Source organism: Diaphorina citri, unplaced genomic scaffold (assembly GCF_000475195.1).
Source record: "Diaphorina citri unplaced genomic scaffold, Diaci psyllid genome assembly version 1.1 scaffold2188, whole genome shotgun sequence".
In the NCBI taxonomy this organism is placed as follows: Eukaryota; Metazoa; Arthropoda; class Insecta; order Hemiptera; family Psyllidae; genus Diaphorina; species Diaphorina citri.
In genome coordinates this window covers 30,295-45,584 of record NW_007379613.1, presented here as the reverse complement: position 1 = coordinate 45,584, position 15,290 = coordinate 30,295, and the positions used below count along the sequence as shown (strand labels likewise).

The window sequence follows — 15,290 nt, the reverse complement described above, 5'->3', positions numbered from 1 at the left end:
AGGAAGTCTTATCGTCCCGAAAGTGGAGAGAGGAAGTCTTATCGTCCCGAAAGTGGAGAGAGAAAGTCTTATCGTCCCAAAAGTGAAGAGAGGAAGTCTTATCGTCCCGAAAGTGGAGAGAGGAAGTCTTATCGTCCCGAAAGTGGAGAGAGGAAGTCTTATCGTCCCGAAAGTGGAGAGAGAAAGTCTTATCGTCCCGAAAGTGGAGAGAGAAAGTCTTATTGTCCCGAAAGTGGAGAGAGGAAGTCTTATCGTCCCGAAAGTGGAGAGAGAAAGAAGACCGGTATTTTTCAAATCGGAATCTAGAAGAGAAAAAAAAACTCTAGTTCCTCATTGTCTACTCTTTCATTTAAACACTTCACCTAAATAAGCGCATCAGGTCTATAGTTAGTTATTATTTTTTTCCCCCAATTTTTAATTTATTTATTTTCTTTTTTATAATATTGGAATCTTACCCTAAGCTTAATCTCTGCTTCTAAGATACGATTTAACAATATGGGTAACAAATGTTTTTGTGTTTTTTATTTCAGGCATTCACGAGGATTCGAATCGTAACGGCTCTGTACTCAACCTGTCCCCCTCGTGTTCCGCCCCTGACCCGTGGGGATTCTGTCTGTTTCAATTTCTACAGAAGGGCCGTGTACTTACCTATTGTCCCAGTGCTGTAGCTCAGGCCTGGCCTATTGTGTATTCACGCCTCCATACACTGTTCCCTACCATAGGTAAGAAAACGTTTTCATTACCCATGTGCCAATCGATTCTTTTATTTTTATTCTTAAATTTATTAACCATTAAAATGAAATATTAGATTTCAATAAGGCAGGAGGCCCCAACTAAGCCGAAACAGTTGAAAAAAAGGTAAAGAACTGAAAGAAATCTTTAAAAAACAACACGTTTAACCACACTGATGTCTTAGGTCATTTAGCACAATTCCTTTTGGAATAGGAAATATGTATGTATTTAGTTATTATTATTATTATTTTTAATTACTGTTTTATAACATAAATTCATTAGTTCATATTATGCTCTTACGTATTATTTCCTTCTCTCTTCCCTTACAGACCCGACGCCAGTGAGTGACAACCGCGCTTCTCTGCTGCGCTCATCCGCGCCCCCACGCAAACCAGTGTCTGAGCGCGACTCCTTTCTCTCCCTGTGGCGCTACCTGGCCATATTCTCCGCCCGTGTGGTGCCCCCTGTCCCTTATCCGACCCCCCGGTGCGCCTCCCCTGATCTGAGTCTGAGCTGGTCCCCTGAGAATGTAGGCGGGGAGAGAGGGGGGGCAGGGGTGGAGAACAAACCAGCCCCCACCGCCTCCCCCCCACCCTCACCTACGGGACTGTACAAACTACTTGTACCTCTGCTCAGGTGAGTGATGGGTTTCAACCAATTGAAAGTGACAGCTTGTGAGGCTGAAATTTAAAACTTGCCTGGCCAAGGCCAAATCACTTAGGGCTTTTCATTCCAAGATTTCATCCAAACTCGGGAAAAAATATCAATTTAAACATAGTCATGTTTTTTTTTACTGTAAATTAAACACCTGAATAAATTGTCATCGGATTTTCGAGAAAAGACACAATACTTTAGGTGCTGGGTCGTGTAAATTAAACACCTGAATAAATTGTCATCAGATTTCCGAGAAAAGACACAATACTTTAGGTGCTGGGTCAACACGAGAACGTAACCCACTGAAATATGTTTAATCGAAATACGAGCATGATTATTTATTTATATGCTGGGTCAACACGAGAACGTAACCCGCTGAAATATGTTTATTCGAAATACGAGCATAATTATTTATTTATGATCTATCGATTCTGGAAGTCGAACCAAGGACCTTCTACATGGCAACCAAATTGATTCCTCCTCTCTCCCCCGTCTAGATGTGATACTACCGATGTTCGAGATGCCGTGGTCCATGCCCTGGGCAACATTAACTCGGAAGCACTGAAAGATCTCATGGAGGAATTGTCTGTGTATATTCGTGAAGCTGTGGATAGGAAAACTGAGAATATGAGAAGAAGGAGAAGGAGAGATGCACTGAGATTACAGGTAAGACATGGAAACTTTGGGTGGAAAAGGTCACTAAGTTTTTTTTTTTTTTAACTTTTTTTAAGTACCTAAGCTGTAACTGCTGAAGTCTTATCGTCCCGAAAGTGGAGAGAGGAAGTCTTATCGTCTCGAAAGTGGAGAGAGAAAGTCTTATCGTCCCGAAAGTGGAGAGAGGAAGTCTTATCGTCCCGAAAGTGGAGAGAGGAAGTCTTATCGTCCCGAAAGTGGAGAGAGAAAGTCTTATCGTCCCGAAAGTGAAGAGAGGAAGTCTTATCGTCCCGAAAGTGGAGAGAGGAAGTCTTATCGTCCCGAAAGTGGAGAGAGGAAGTCTTATCGTCCCGAAAGTGGAGAGAGGAAGTCTTATCGTCCCGAAAGTGGAGAGAGGAAGTCTTATCGTCCCGAAAGTGGAGAGAGGAAGTCTTATCGTCCCGAAAGTGGAGAGAGGAAGTCTTATCGTCCCGAAAGTGGAGAGAGGAAGTCTTATCGTCCCGAAAGTGGAGAGAGGAAGTCTTATCGTCCCGAAAGTGGAGAGAGGAAGTCTTATCGTCCCGAAAGTGGAGAGAGGAAGTCTTATCGTCCCGAAAGTGGAGAGAGGAAGTCTTATCGTCCCGAAAGTGGAGAGAGGAAGTCTTATCGTCCCGAAAGTGGAGAGAGGAAGTCTTATCGTCCCGAAAGTGGAGAGAGGAAGTCTTATCGTCCCGAAAGTGGAGAGAGGAAGTCTTATCGTCCCGAAAGTGGAGAGAGGAAGTCTTATCGTCCCGAAAGTGGAGAGAGGAAGTCTTATCGTCCCGAAAGTGGAGAGAGGAAGTCTTATCGTCCCGAAAGTGGAGAGAGGAAGTCTTATCGTCCCGAAAGTGGAGAGAGGAAGTCTTATCGTCCCGAAAGTGGAGAGAGGAAGTCTTATCGTCCCGAAAGTGGAGAGAGGAAGTCTTATCGTCCCGAAAGTGGAGAGAGGAAGTCTTATCGTCCCGAAAGTGGAGAGAGGAAGTCTTATCGTCCCGAAAGTGGAGAGAGGAAGTCTTATCGTCCCGAAAGTGGAGAGAGGAAGTCTTATCGTCCCGAAAGTGGAGAGAGGAAGTCTTATCGTCCCGAAAGTGGAGAGAGGAAGTCTTATCGTCCCGAAAGTGGAGAGAGGAAGTCTTATCGTCCCGAAAGTGGAGAGAGGAAGTCTTATCGTCCCGAAAGTGGAGAGAGGAAGTCTTATCGTCCCGAAAGTGGAGAGAGGAAGTCTTATCGTCCCGAAAGTGGAGAGAGGAAGTCTTATCGTCCCGAAAGTGGAGAGAGGAAGTCTTATCGTCCCGAAAGTGGAGAGAGGAAGTCTTATCGTCCCGAAAGTGGAGAGAGGAAGTCTTATCGTCCCGAAAGTGGAGAGAGGAAGTCTTATCGTCCCGAAAGTGGAGAGAGGAAGTCTTATCGTCCCGAAAGTGGAGAGAGGAAGTCTTATCGTCCCGAAAGTGGAGAGAGGAAGTCTTATCGTCCCGAAAGTGGAGAGAGGAAGTCTTATCGTCCCGAAAGTGGAGAGAGGAAGTCTTATCGTCCCGAAAGTGGAGAGAGGAAGTCTTATCGTCCCGAAAGTGGAGAGAGGAAGTCTTATCGTCCCGAAAGTGGAGAGAGGAAGTCTTATCGTCCCGAAAGTGGAGAGAGGAAGTCTTATCGTCCCGAAAGTGGAGAGAGGAAGTCTTATCGTCCCGAAAGTGGAGAGAGGAAGTCTTATCGTCCCGAAAGTGGAGAGAGGAAGTCTTATCGTCCCGAAAGTGGAGAGAGGAAGTCTTATCGTCCCGAAAGTGGAGAGAGGAAGTCTTATCGTCCCGAAAGTGGAGAGAGGAAGTCTTATCGTCCCGAAAGTGGAGAGAGGAAGTCTTATCGTCCCGAAAGTGGAGAGAGGAAGTCTTATCGTCCCGAAAGTGGAGAGAGGAAGTCTTATCGTCCCGAAAGTGGAGAGAGGAAGTCTTATCGTCCCGAAAGTGGAGAGAGGAAGTCTTATCGTCCCGAAAGTGGAGAGAGGAAGTCTTATCGTCCCGAAAGTGGAGAGAGGAAGTCTTATCGTCCCGAAAGTGGAGAGAGGAAGTCTTATCGTCCCGAAAGTGGAGAGAGGAAGTCTTATCGTCCCGAAAGTGGAGAGAGGAAGTCTTATCGTCCCGAAAGTGGAGAGAGGAAGTCTTATCGTCCCGAAAGTGGAGAGAGGAAGTCTTATCGTCCCGAAAGTGGAGAGAGGAAGTCTTATCGTCCCGAAAGTGGAGAGAGGAAGTCTTATCGTCCCGAAAGTGGAGAGAGGAAGTCTTATCGTCCCGAAAGTGGAGAGAGGAAGTCTTATCGTCCCGAAAGTGGAGAGAGGAAGTCTTATCGTCCCGAAAGTGGAGAGAGGAAGTCTTATCGTCCCGAAAGTGGAGAGAGGAAGTCTTATCGTCCCGAAAGTGGAGAGAGGAAGTCTTATCGTCCCGAAAGTGGAGAGAGGAAGTCTTATCGTCCCGAAAGTGGAGAGAGGAAGTCTTATCGTCCCGAAAGTGGAGAGAGGAAGTCTTATCGTCCCGAAAGTGGAGAGAGGAAGTCTTATCGTCCCGAAAGTGGAGAGAGGAAGTCTTATCGTCCCGAAAGTGGAGAGAGGAAGTCTTATCGTCCCGAAAGTGGAGAGAGGAAGTCTTATCGTCCCGAAAGTGGAGAGAGGAAGTCTTATCGTCCCGAAAGTGGAGAGAGGAAGTCTTATCGTCCCGAAAGTGGAGAGAGGAAGTCTTATCGTCCCGAAAGTGGAGAGAGGAAGTCTTATCGTCCCGAAAGTGGAGAGAGGAAGTCTTATCGTCCCGAAAGTGGAGAGAGGAAGTCTTATCGTCCCGAAAGTGGAGAGAGGAAGTCTTATCGTCCCGAAAGTGGAGAGAGGAAGTCTTATCGTCCCGAAAGTGGAGAGAGGAAGTCTTATCGTCCCGAAAGTGGAGAGAGGAAGTCTTATCGTCCCGAAAGTGGAGAGAGGAAGTCTTATCGTCCCGAAAGTGGAGAGAGGAAGTCTTATCGTCCCGAAAGTGGAGAGAGGAAGTCTTATCGTCCCGAAAGTGGAGAGAGGAAGTCTTATCGTCCCGAAAGTGGAGAGAGGAAGTCTTATCGTCCCGAAAGTGGAGAGAGGAAGTCTTATCGTCCCGAAAGTGGAGAGAGGAAGTCTTATCGTCCCGAAAGTGGAGAGAGGAAGTCTTATCGTCCCGAAAGTGGAGAGAGGAAGTCTTATCGTCCCGAAAGTGGAGAGAGGAAGTCTTATCGTCCCGAAAGTGGAGAGAGGAAGTCTTATCGTCCCGAAAGTGGAGAGAGGAAGTCTTATCGTCCCGAAAGTGGAGAGAGGAAGTCTTATCGTCCCGAAAGTGGAGAGAGGAAGTCTTATCGTCCCGAAAGTGGAGAGAGGAAGTCTTATCGTCCCGAAAGTGGAGAGAGGAAGTCTTATCGTCCCGAAAGTGGAGAGAGGAAGTCTTATCGTCCCGAAAGTGGAGAGAGGAAGTCTTATCGTCCCGAAAGTGGAGAGAGGAAGTCTTATCGTCCCGAAAGTGGAGAGAGGAAGTCTTATCGTCCCGAAAGTGGAGAACGTGGGTGAAGTTTCTAAGTCAAAGAGCAGAAAAAACGAGGAACAATGGAGTTTTCCTTTTTCTTCTACGACTTCTAGATCCCGAGATAAATCGATTTAAAAAATACCGGTAAATCTTGAACTCTGACATCACGGCATACGCTCCCGTACACGATGACGTCACATCAAATGTCCCGAGCAAAGATCCCTCGCAGGAAACACATTAATGTGTTTGTGCGCATTTCTTTCTGCTCCTCCGCAAGCGTGCTTACATAGTGGCGCTACCTAGCGGACAGAAAAGACAACTGTCTGAAGTCTGACGTCACACATCTTTTGAACTTTTTCATTAGAACGGAAAATAAAAATTGAATTTTCGACCTTTTACAGTTGTTTTTTTGGAGTTTTGACCCCAGATTATAAGTCATCTCCATCTACAGGAGTATAAATTCAGGAGGAATAAAGTGAAAAACAATGATTTATAGTGTAGTTCAACCCATTTCTAGTTGAAACTTTTGTATACAGGGCGTTCAAATAGCCTACAGGTTCCGAAAAATGTTATTGACAACAAAATGGCAACATTGCATTCATTCCTCTATGGAAGATAAGAGGTCAGTTCGAAAATTTTCGACATGGAATTGCTTTTACGTTCGAAATGTCAGAAATGTGAGGCGGAGGGTAAAGTGTTGCCAGTTGTGCTCACACGTTACCACGAAGAATATTATGAAAATATCAATATGTCAACATTTGGCAACGTCGATTTTGCTGGATTGGTATCGCCATGACCCTCTCTGATAGTCTGACTTCGTATACAGCGTGTATTAGTGAATCATATGGGCTGCGGCCGGGAATGTACAGATAGTTTCCCCCCATGTCTCGAACTGGTTTTTGTTACACCCTGTTGACCATTTCTCAGACTAGAGTCAGTCAAATTTTTTTTCTTCTCTCTCTCTCTCTCTCTCTCTCTCTCTCTCTCTCTCTCTCTCTCTTTCTTTTCTCTCTCTCCCTCTCTCTTTTTTTCTCTTTCTTCTTCCCTCTATCTAATTATTTAGTCGATCTTTCGATTTTCCCGGGGCCCCTTGAGAAACTTGGGCTTAAGGGAATCCCCCTTTCCCCCTCCTCTCAAGGGCTCTTTCAACAAAGTACTCTCTCCGTGGCTAGACATGTTGCTGGCCTCGTCTGAAGAGAAGGTAAGATACATGACATGATCTACTAGCAGAGGATGGGGTTTAAGTGTTAACAATATTTACATGGATACCCACCTTTACATTAAGTTTCTTTAACCTCACACATGTCAAAACAATATTTTCCTTATTATAGGATAAGGGAAGGAAAGTGGAAATCGTCCTTACTAAAGCAATAAGTAAAAGATATGCATAGATAACGAATGATATAGAACAAAAAACCAGGAAGAAAGAGAAAACATAAGGAAAAAATTATAGAAAATCCCTTCAGAAAATTTAGCTTTAAAAAAAGCCGGAAAGAAAGAGGGGGCAGATAACATTGTACAGAGAAGTGATATTGTGAGGGAGAACGAACGAGAGGACAAGTTGATATAAGGGAAGGAAAGAGAGAGGTAGATAACAACTTAGAGGGAGAGTGATATTGTAGGGGAGGGAGAGAGAAAGAGTGGGGGGATTAATATAGGACAGGGAAAATAAAAGAGAGAGAGAGAGAGAGAAAGAGAAACGTAGATTTAGGGAAAGAGAGAGAGAGAGGGAGGGGAGAGAGGGAGTGATCGTATAACTAGAGCTATAATTATTATCTTCAGGCTAGAATACCACATTGTATGTACATAATTATGTATGTATTTCTATTGTGACATATTTTCTTTGTCATGGTAGTATTTTCCCTCTCCCTTCCTCTCTTTCTTTCTTTCTCCCTTTATCCCTCTATTTCTTCTCCTATCCTATTTTATGCTCATCTGCTTCTCTCCCCCTTTTCCTCCTTCCTCTCACTCTACCTTTCCCGCTCTCTTTCTTTTTCTTTCCTTTGTCCCTTTATTTCTAAATGAGGAAAGTAAAAAGAGTGAATCTTTGTTTTTGCTGTTTTTTTTTTTTGAATATTTATTTTTATTATTATTTTGTAACCCAGACAGAGTTTTTCAACTTCATGCTTTGTTCTTACAGTTAGAAATCTTGGGAAAAACCTTGAAAAAAGTCCGGGCATTCCAAGAAAATCCTTGGGGAAAAACACTAAAACACACCAAACAAACAGCCAAACTAGGTACCTATTATTCCGAAATTTAATCCATTATACATTTTGCTATGCGAAAGTTCCATCTGAGTGCAGTTTTTGTTCAGAGCTCTTCTTTGATTTCAATACTGTTGTTATTGTTATTATTACTTTCTGCTTTCTTTCTGTTGCTTTATTTATTTTTCTTTCGTTTGTTTGAAAGAAAACCATTGTAATTCCCTCTGAATTATATCCAAAGCCAAATTGCCATTGCACCCTCTGTGACCGAGTTGGCATCACACTAAGCTTGCACGCCGGAGATCTCGGGTTCGATTCCCGGCGGACTAGAAGTTTTTTTCAGTGCTTGAAGTTCGGGGTGCACTCAGCCTCGTGATGACAATGCAGCTTGGAGAAGTAGTTTAGGAAGGGAAGTGAGCTGAATATAAACACACAACTTCTGCCTTCACTTCTCAAGCAGTAAAGAGAGAAGGAAATACGGCAGGACGAGTAGCAGGAGACAGGGCATAATGTAAATGAGGCATTACAAGTGACCTCTAGGACAAGTTAGAAGTCCTAGCAGACATAGAACTTTACCATAGCTAGATGTAAATACAAGTAAATATTTTCCTTCTACCTACTATCTATATATCTATCTAAACAGCTAGACACATGAATTCCACTTACCTCTATATCTATGAATTCACTATATGCAAACATTATAAGTCATCTCCATCTACAGGAGTATAAATTCAGGAGGAATAAAGTGAAAAACAATGATTTATAGTGTAGTTCAACCCATTTCTTGTGGAAACTTTTGTATACAGGGTGTTCAAATAGCCTACAGATTCCGAAAAATGTTATTGACAACAAAATGGCAACATTGCATTCATTCCTCTATGGAAGATAAGAGGTCAGTTCGAAAATTTTCGACTTGCTTTTGCCCTTGAAATTTTAAAAATATGAGCCGGAAGGGAAAGTGTTGCCAGTTGTGCTCACATGTCACCATGAAGAACATTATGCAAATATCAATATGTCAACATTTGGCAACGTCGATTTTGCTGGATTGGTATCGCCATGACCCTCTCTGATAGTCTGACTTCGTATACAGCGTGTATTAGTGAATCATATCTTTTTCTTCTACGACTTCTAGATCCCGAGATAAATCGATTTAAAAAATACCGGTAAATCTTGAACTCTGACATCACGGCATACGCTCCCGTACACGATGACGTCACATCAAATGTCCCGAGCAAAGATCCCTCGCAGGAAACACATTAATGTGTTTGTGCGCATTTCTTTCTGCTCCTCCGCAAGCGTGCTTACATAGTGGCGCTACCTAGCGGACAGAAAAGACAACTGTCTGAAGTCTGACGTCACACATCTTTTGAACTTTTTCATTAGAACGGAAAATAAAAATTGAATTTTCGACCTTTTACAGTTGTTTTTTTGGAGTTTTGACCCCAGATTTGAATTTTTCACAACTTTTTACATAGGAATCGACCATTTATTAATAATTTTTACCCATTTGCAACTGCTCCATTATCTCTTCTGTTTGTTTCCCAGGGAGTATCCGTGTGACCACTACACGGCTATTATCAATGTCGCTCTCATGAATACTGGGTGTCCTCGAACCCAGATCCATGAGACTGCTCTCCAACTACTGCACCTCCTGGACAAGCGGTTCTTTGGTACGGTGGATCTTCTGGTGTCTTCCGGAGCGGATAGTATTGGATTTGAATCAGGTGAGTGAGGAACTTGGTGTATTGGTAGAATAATGTAGACGAGATTTCTTTAGTTAACGACAACCATAAAATCTTACAGCCCGTTCACATTCACACTGAACGAGTTTTTCTTCGTCCAAAGTTAGTGTTCCTTTTTAAGTACTTACCTACTGTACTTAAAAACTGACCATCGAAATTTTGACCCGATTACATTACTTTCCTTCCTATAGGATAAGGAAAGTAAAAAGGAACAAAATAAGCACGGTGATGAGATTATGTTAGTATAGAAACAATAAAAGTTATTATTGTTATTACACATTTTCCGATTTTTTTCTTCGTTGGCAATGTGAACACACTAATTCATTTGTATACGCCTCACGAAAAAAATTTCGTGATGAATTAAAATTCGTATCGTGCAGTGTGAATGGGCTGTTATTTTTTACGGAAATATCAGACTTAAATAGGATCCAAGGAGCAAGGAGCACACTTCTTGTTCACTAATTCTCTGAAATTACAAAGATTATTGATAGATGGAAATCGATTGCAAAGGAAGCACTTAGTTATGCTGTGATATTGATATCCACAAAAGTTGTGAAAAAACTCTGCTTTAACACAATTAATGGGCCAGCCTAGTTAGCGCGTCTTCCTTTAAAGCTCTAGGCCGCGGGTTCGATTCCCGCCCGGGACGGATTTTATCCTGATGGGATAATGTTCGTTCTCGGAATGGCTGACTTTCTCCTATCCTGTTTTCCTTCCCTCTTCGATTACGGGATGATAAGACCTTAGCAGTTCCATTTCCTTCTATCAAACCTCAAATAATAATAATAATTTAAGATCTAATTACTGAAGGTCAAATTCTCAAATTATATTGAGGATAAAATTCCATACCTCAGCTGGGATTGAACCCACACCCTCCTGTTTACCAGGCGAGCGCCTACCATTTCCTAAGTTAAATACACCTACTATTTCCTATGTTACTCAAGACACTATTTTCTCCCCCCGGGTTCCACAGTGGAGTCTCGTCAAACCCTCCTGAAGCGAGACCTCCGCCGTAATCTATTCTCCCTGTTCACCTCCTGGGCCGGACAATACGGCCGTAACCTCAACATCACTCAGTCCTACTCCGTGTCTATGCCAAACCCGCCGGCATCGAACCCGGGACCCGAGGCTCTCAAGACCTCCGAGGAGGAACTGCAGCTAACCTCTCTCAGTGCGATGTCCGCGGTACTCACGTGTGGTCCGGTATTTGATCCGTCTACCTTTAAAAAATACCGGTAAATCGTGAACTTTGACGTCACGGCATACGCTCCCGTACACGATGACGTCACATGAAATGTCCCGAGCAAAGATCCCTCGCAGGAAACACATTAATGTGTTTGTGCGCAAACGTTTCTGCGCATTTCTTTCTGCTCCTCTGCAAGCGTGCTTGCATAATGGCGCTACCTAGCGGACAAAAAAGACAACTGCCTGAAGTCTGACGTCACACATCTTTGAACTTTTTCGTTAGAACGGAAAATAAAAATTGAATTTTCGACCTTTTACAATTGTTTTTTTGGAGTTTTGACCCCAGATTTGAATTTTTCTCAACTTTTTACATAGGAATCGACCATTTATTAATAATTTTTACCCATTTGCAACTGCTCCATTATCTCTTCTGTTTGTTTCCCAGGGAGTATCCGTGTGACCACTACACGGCTATTATCAATGTCGCTCTCATGAATACTGGGTGTCCTCGAACCCAGATCCATGAGACTGCTCTCCAACTACTGCACCTCCTGGACAAGCGGTTCTTTGGTACGGTGGATCTTCTGGTGTCTTCCGGAGCGGATAGTATTGGATTTGAATCAGGTGAGTGAAGAACTTGGTGTATTGGTAGAATAATGTAGACGAGATTTCTTTAGTTCACTATAACCATAAAATCTTACAGCCCGTTCACACTGAACGAGTTTTTCTTCATCCAAAGTTAGTGTTCCTTTTTAAGTACTTACCTACTCTACTTAAAACTGACCATCGAAATTTTGATCCGATTACATTACTTTCCTTCCTATAGGATAAGGAAAGTAAAAAGGAACAAAATAAGCACGGTGATGAGATTATGTTAGTATAGAAACAATAAACGTTATTATTGTTATTACAAATTTTCCAATTTTTTTCTTCGTTGGCAATGTGAACACACTAATTCATTTGTATACGCCTCACGAAAAAAAATTTCGTGATGAATTAAAATTCGTATCGTGCAGTGTGAATGGGCTGTTATTTTTTACGGAAAAATCAGACCTAAATAGGATCCAAGGAGCACACTTCTTGTTCACTAATTCTCCGAAACTCCTTAGTATTTAAGGAGTTTGCTTTCAAAAGAAAGACAAAGCATTGAAATTTAAAGCAGTTCTCACGAAATATCCTACAGAATCGACTCCTTAGAAACAACCATGCGTACCTTGTATCCGAATCAATTTGTATCGCTTTAGAATACAAAGAATTCCACTCCATTTTTTTAAAGGCGGATTTTTCCTGTGTACCTACAACTTTTTTTTTGTAGATGTGCACAATCTTATCTACTCCAATCTAGTCATTTTATATTAACTTTGGATGTAGACCTTTTTTTCTCGAATATGAATAAATAATTATGTATTACTTTTCTTCCTTGACTTTTCGTATTAAAATAATATCTTTCTTTGCTGTATGTTTGATGAATCTTCTATATTATATTTTATTAATTGAGAACTATAAAATATAGAATCAAAAACATTTTATGTTTGGACTGTTGTCATTCGAACTAGTGTTGTATTTGTATTTAGTATCTGAAAACACTTTTCTCTTAATCCTTTGTCAAACCTATTTTTTCCCCTTCAATTAGTTCAATTTGTATAATACCTACAATTTGTACTCATGTATGTTTACCTCGGGAAAAACTTAAAATCCTCATAATATACTTGAAATACATCTCATTACATAGTTATACTTCTACTTGAAATACGATTCACTTACAGACCTACTTAAATAGTCTGTTCTTTAGCTCGATTTGAGAATTTTAGAGTTTTTTTTTTCCGTTTCTTTTTGAGAATTCTCTCTGCGTATGGCGCTAGTTGTACAATGGCTGGAATTATTATAGTAATCAACTAATCAGTAAAAGGAGGCCTTTAGTAATGATTGGATATCCACAAGAAGTCTTTTACCGCAAAAATTGTGAAGAGACTTTCAGGATTACCACAGATAATAAATACATTATTTGTAATTTGTTCAATGACTATGTTAATGGTTCATCGTAAATAAATTGTTCCACGAGGACACCACTGTTTTAATACACTTTAGAGTAAAGACAGGTATATGCAGTAAAGTGGACCAGTATTATATGCAATAAAGAAGGGATATTTTATAACGTAGAGTTGACGACATATTAAAGCTGAAATATTGAGATTTTTTTATTTATTCAGGTATCCTTATACTCCTTTCCAAGTAAAACCCAAGTCACCTTAATTCTAAATAAGTATTATTAAGTATAACTGTGAAAAATGAGTGTTTTACAAGACTATAAATATTCTAGAAGAAGAAGAAGAAGAAGAAGAAGAAGAAGAAGAAGAAGAAGAAGAAGAAGAAAAAGATCATTTCACGTTGACCCTACCGACTTTTATATTGGTTTTATTCATTTTTTATGTGGGTTTCAGTCGACTTTTATATTATGGGTGTTCCAGTCGATTTTTATATGGGTTTCAGTCGACTTTTATATGGGTTCCAGTCGACTTTTATATGGGTTTCAGTCGACTTTTATATGGTTCACTCGAAGAGATACGCCAGGAGGGGAAGTGAAATGAAAAACACGCATCCAGTTCACGTCGGGCGCATCATACCCGCGTCGGAATGAATAACAGCTATATTACTATCCTTTGTGTAGGAAAGACACAGAAAACAAAATACCTACCTACTTACATACTAACTTGAAAGTATTCTCATTCTTCTTTTTCTTCTCTTCCTTTTTCTTCTCCTTCTCCTCCATCTCTTCCTCTCCTTCTCTGTATTCTTCCCTCCCTCCAATTTTCCCATTATCTTCTTCTCTTATTCTTCTACATTCCTTCTCTTCCTCTTTCTGCTCCTCCTTTTCCTTCTTCCTCTTTTTCTTTTCCTCTTTATTATTTTTCTTTTCTCCATTTCTTCTCTACCTCTTCGTTTTCCCTCTTCCTCGTCTTCTCCCTCATCCGCTCGTTCTCCCTTCTCCATCTTCTCCTCCTCTCTTTCCGTTTCTTCTCCTTACTTGAGTAATGTACGAAAAGTTTGAGTAATCGGCGTTCTTGTTTTTTCCTTTTTCCTTTCTTTCTCGGGATGTTGTACCTACTTTTACTTTTCCTTTTGCGAGGGAAAAAGTGGAGTACGAAAAAGAAAAAAAAAAAAAAAATACCGTACATTTTGTAAAATTAATGGGACATTGGGAAAAAGGTAGAAAAAAAAAAAAAAAAAAAAAATACCGTACATTTTGTAAAATTAATGGGACATTGGGAAAAAGTTCTGAGGTGAACTTTTTATTTCCCTCGTATTCTACGTTGAACTTCGAGAAAGATCTTACGTCGCACTTTTTTTTGTACTTTTAAATTTAGTGCCTACCCCATTATTACCGAGACGTAGGTAAAAATAATAGTAAATAGGTGGTACATGAGTACCCTTTCATTATACAGAGGTAGGTAAGTACTTAAAATAAATAGGTAGTACTAGGTATGGGTACCCTATTATTAAATAGCTGAACCCTCATTTTTACTGGGATTACAGAGAGGGCTCCTGTCTGAACTTTGGAAACTTTAACGATTTTGGTTTCTTTCCCCTCACTTTTTTTCCCAAGTGGGTCATGTATTTTAGTTTTATCAGAGCTTTGTTATGAGTGTAATTGCCAAGAGAAGTATTATTATTCTGAGTTTAAGCTTGTTTGAAATTGAAACATCCCAGACTGAAAATAATTAACACCTTGCAAGACTGAACCTTTTCAAAAAACATTAAACCTCGTTTCTCTCTCTCTCTCTCTCTCTCTCTCTCTCTCGCTCTCTTTCTCCTACCCCCCCCCGTCTCTCTCTCTCTCTCCTCTCCCTCCTCTTTCTTTTATTATTCCAGTCTTCTACAATATGGTCTCCTTTTTACCTTTTGTCACAATTTTCGTCTCTCTCTCCCTCTCCCCCTCTCTCTCTTTCTCTCTCTATCCCTTCCTCTATCTCTCCCTCCCTCTCTCTCTATCTCTCCCTCCTCTCTTCCTCTCTCTCAAACTCGGTGATTTTTTGAAACCCCCTAAAAAAATCTGGTGTGAACATATTACCTTTTGTCACAATTTTCGTCTCTCTCTCCCTCTCCCCCTCTCTCTCTTTCTCTCTCTATCCCTTCCTCTATCTCTCCCTCCCTCCTCTCTCTCTCTCTCTCTATCTCTTCCTCTATCTCTCCCTCCCTCCTCTCTCTCTTCCTCTATCTCTCCCTCCCTCTCTCTCTATCTCTCCCTCCTCTCTTCCTCTCTCTCAAACTCGGTGATTTTTTGAAACCCCCTAAAAAAATCTGGTGTGAACATAACACGACTTTCCTTATCCTATTGAATGATGCTTTTTTGAGTGTTCTTTTACCCTAACTTTTACAATATCTCTAACCGTTTAGTCGGTATAGCTAAAAACCACCAAAAACGGCCGAAAAATTATGTATGTCTACAGTTTAGACAAGGAGTAAAATCAGCAATAGAGAGAGTTATTGTATATGTTTAAAAAATAAATCAAAACGGATTTAAAAAAAAAAAAAAAAAAAAAAAAAAAATCCTGGATACGGGCCTGCTCCCCTGTGTATGT

The 15,290-nt window shown here is 41.1% G+C and overlaps 1 protein-coding gene across 1 annotated transcript; it reads left to right on the top strand.

Annotated features, from left to right (window-relative positions):
• Positions 1 to 480: 480 nt before the first annotated feature.
• Positions 481 to 13,348, top strand: LOC103518431 (protein furry; the record flags this gene model as incomplete). Its single annotated transcript, XM_026830223.1, has 8 exons — positions 481 to 722; positions 1,062 to 1,368; positions 1,884 to 2,052; positions 8,590 to 8,675; positions 9,329 to 9,511; positions 10,470 to 10,760; positions 11,156 to 11,334; positions 13,245 to 13,348. Coding segments are annotated over 8 exons (1,561 nt in total), but the record flags the coding sequence as incomplete, so codon positions are not given.
• Between the last annotated feature and the right edge of the window lie 1,942 nt (positions 13,349 to 15,290).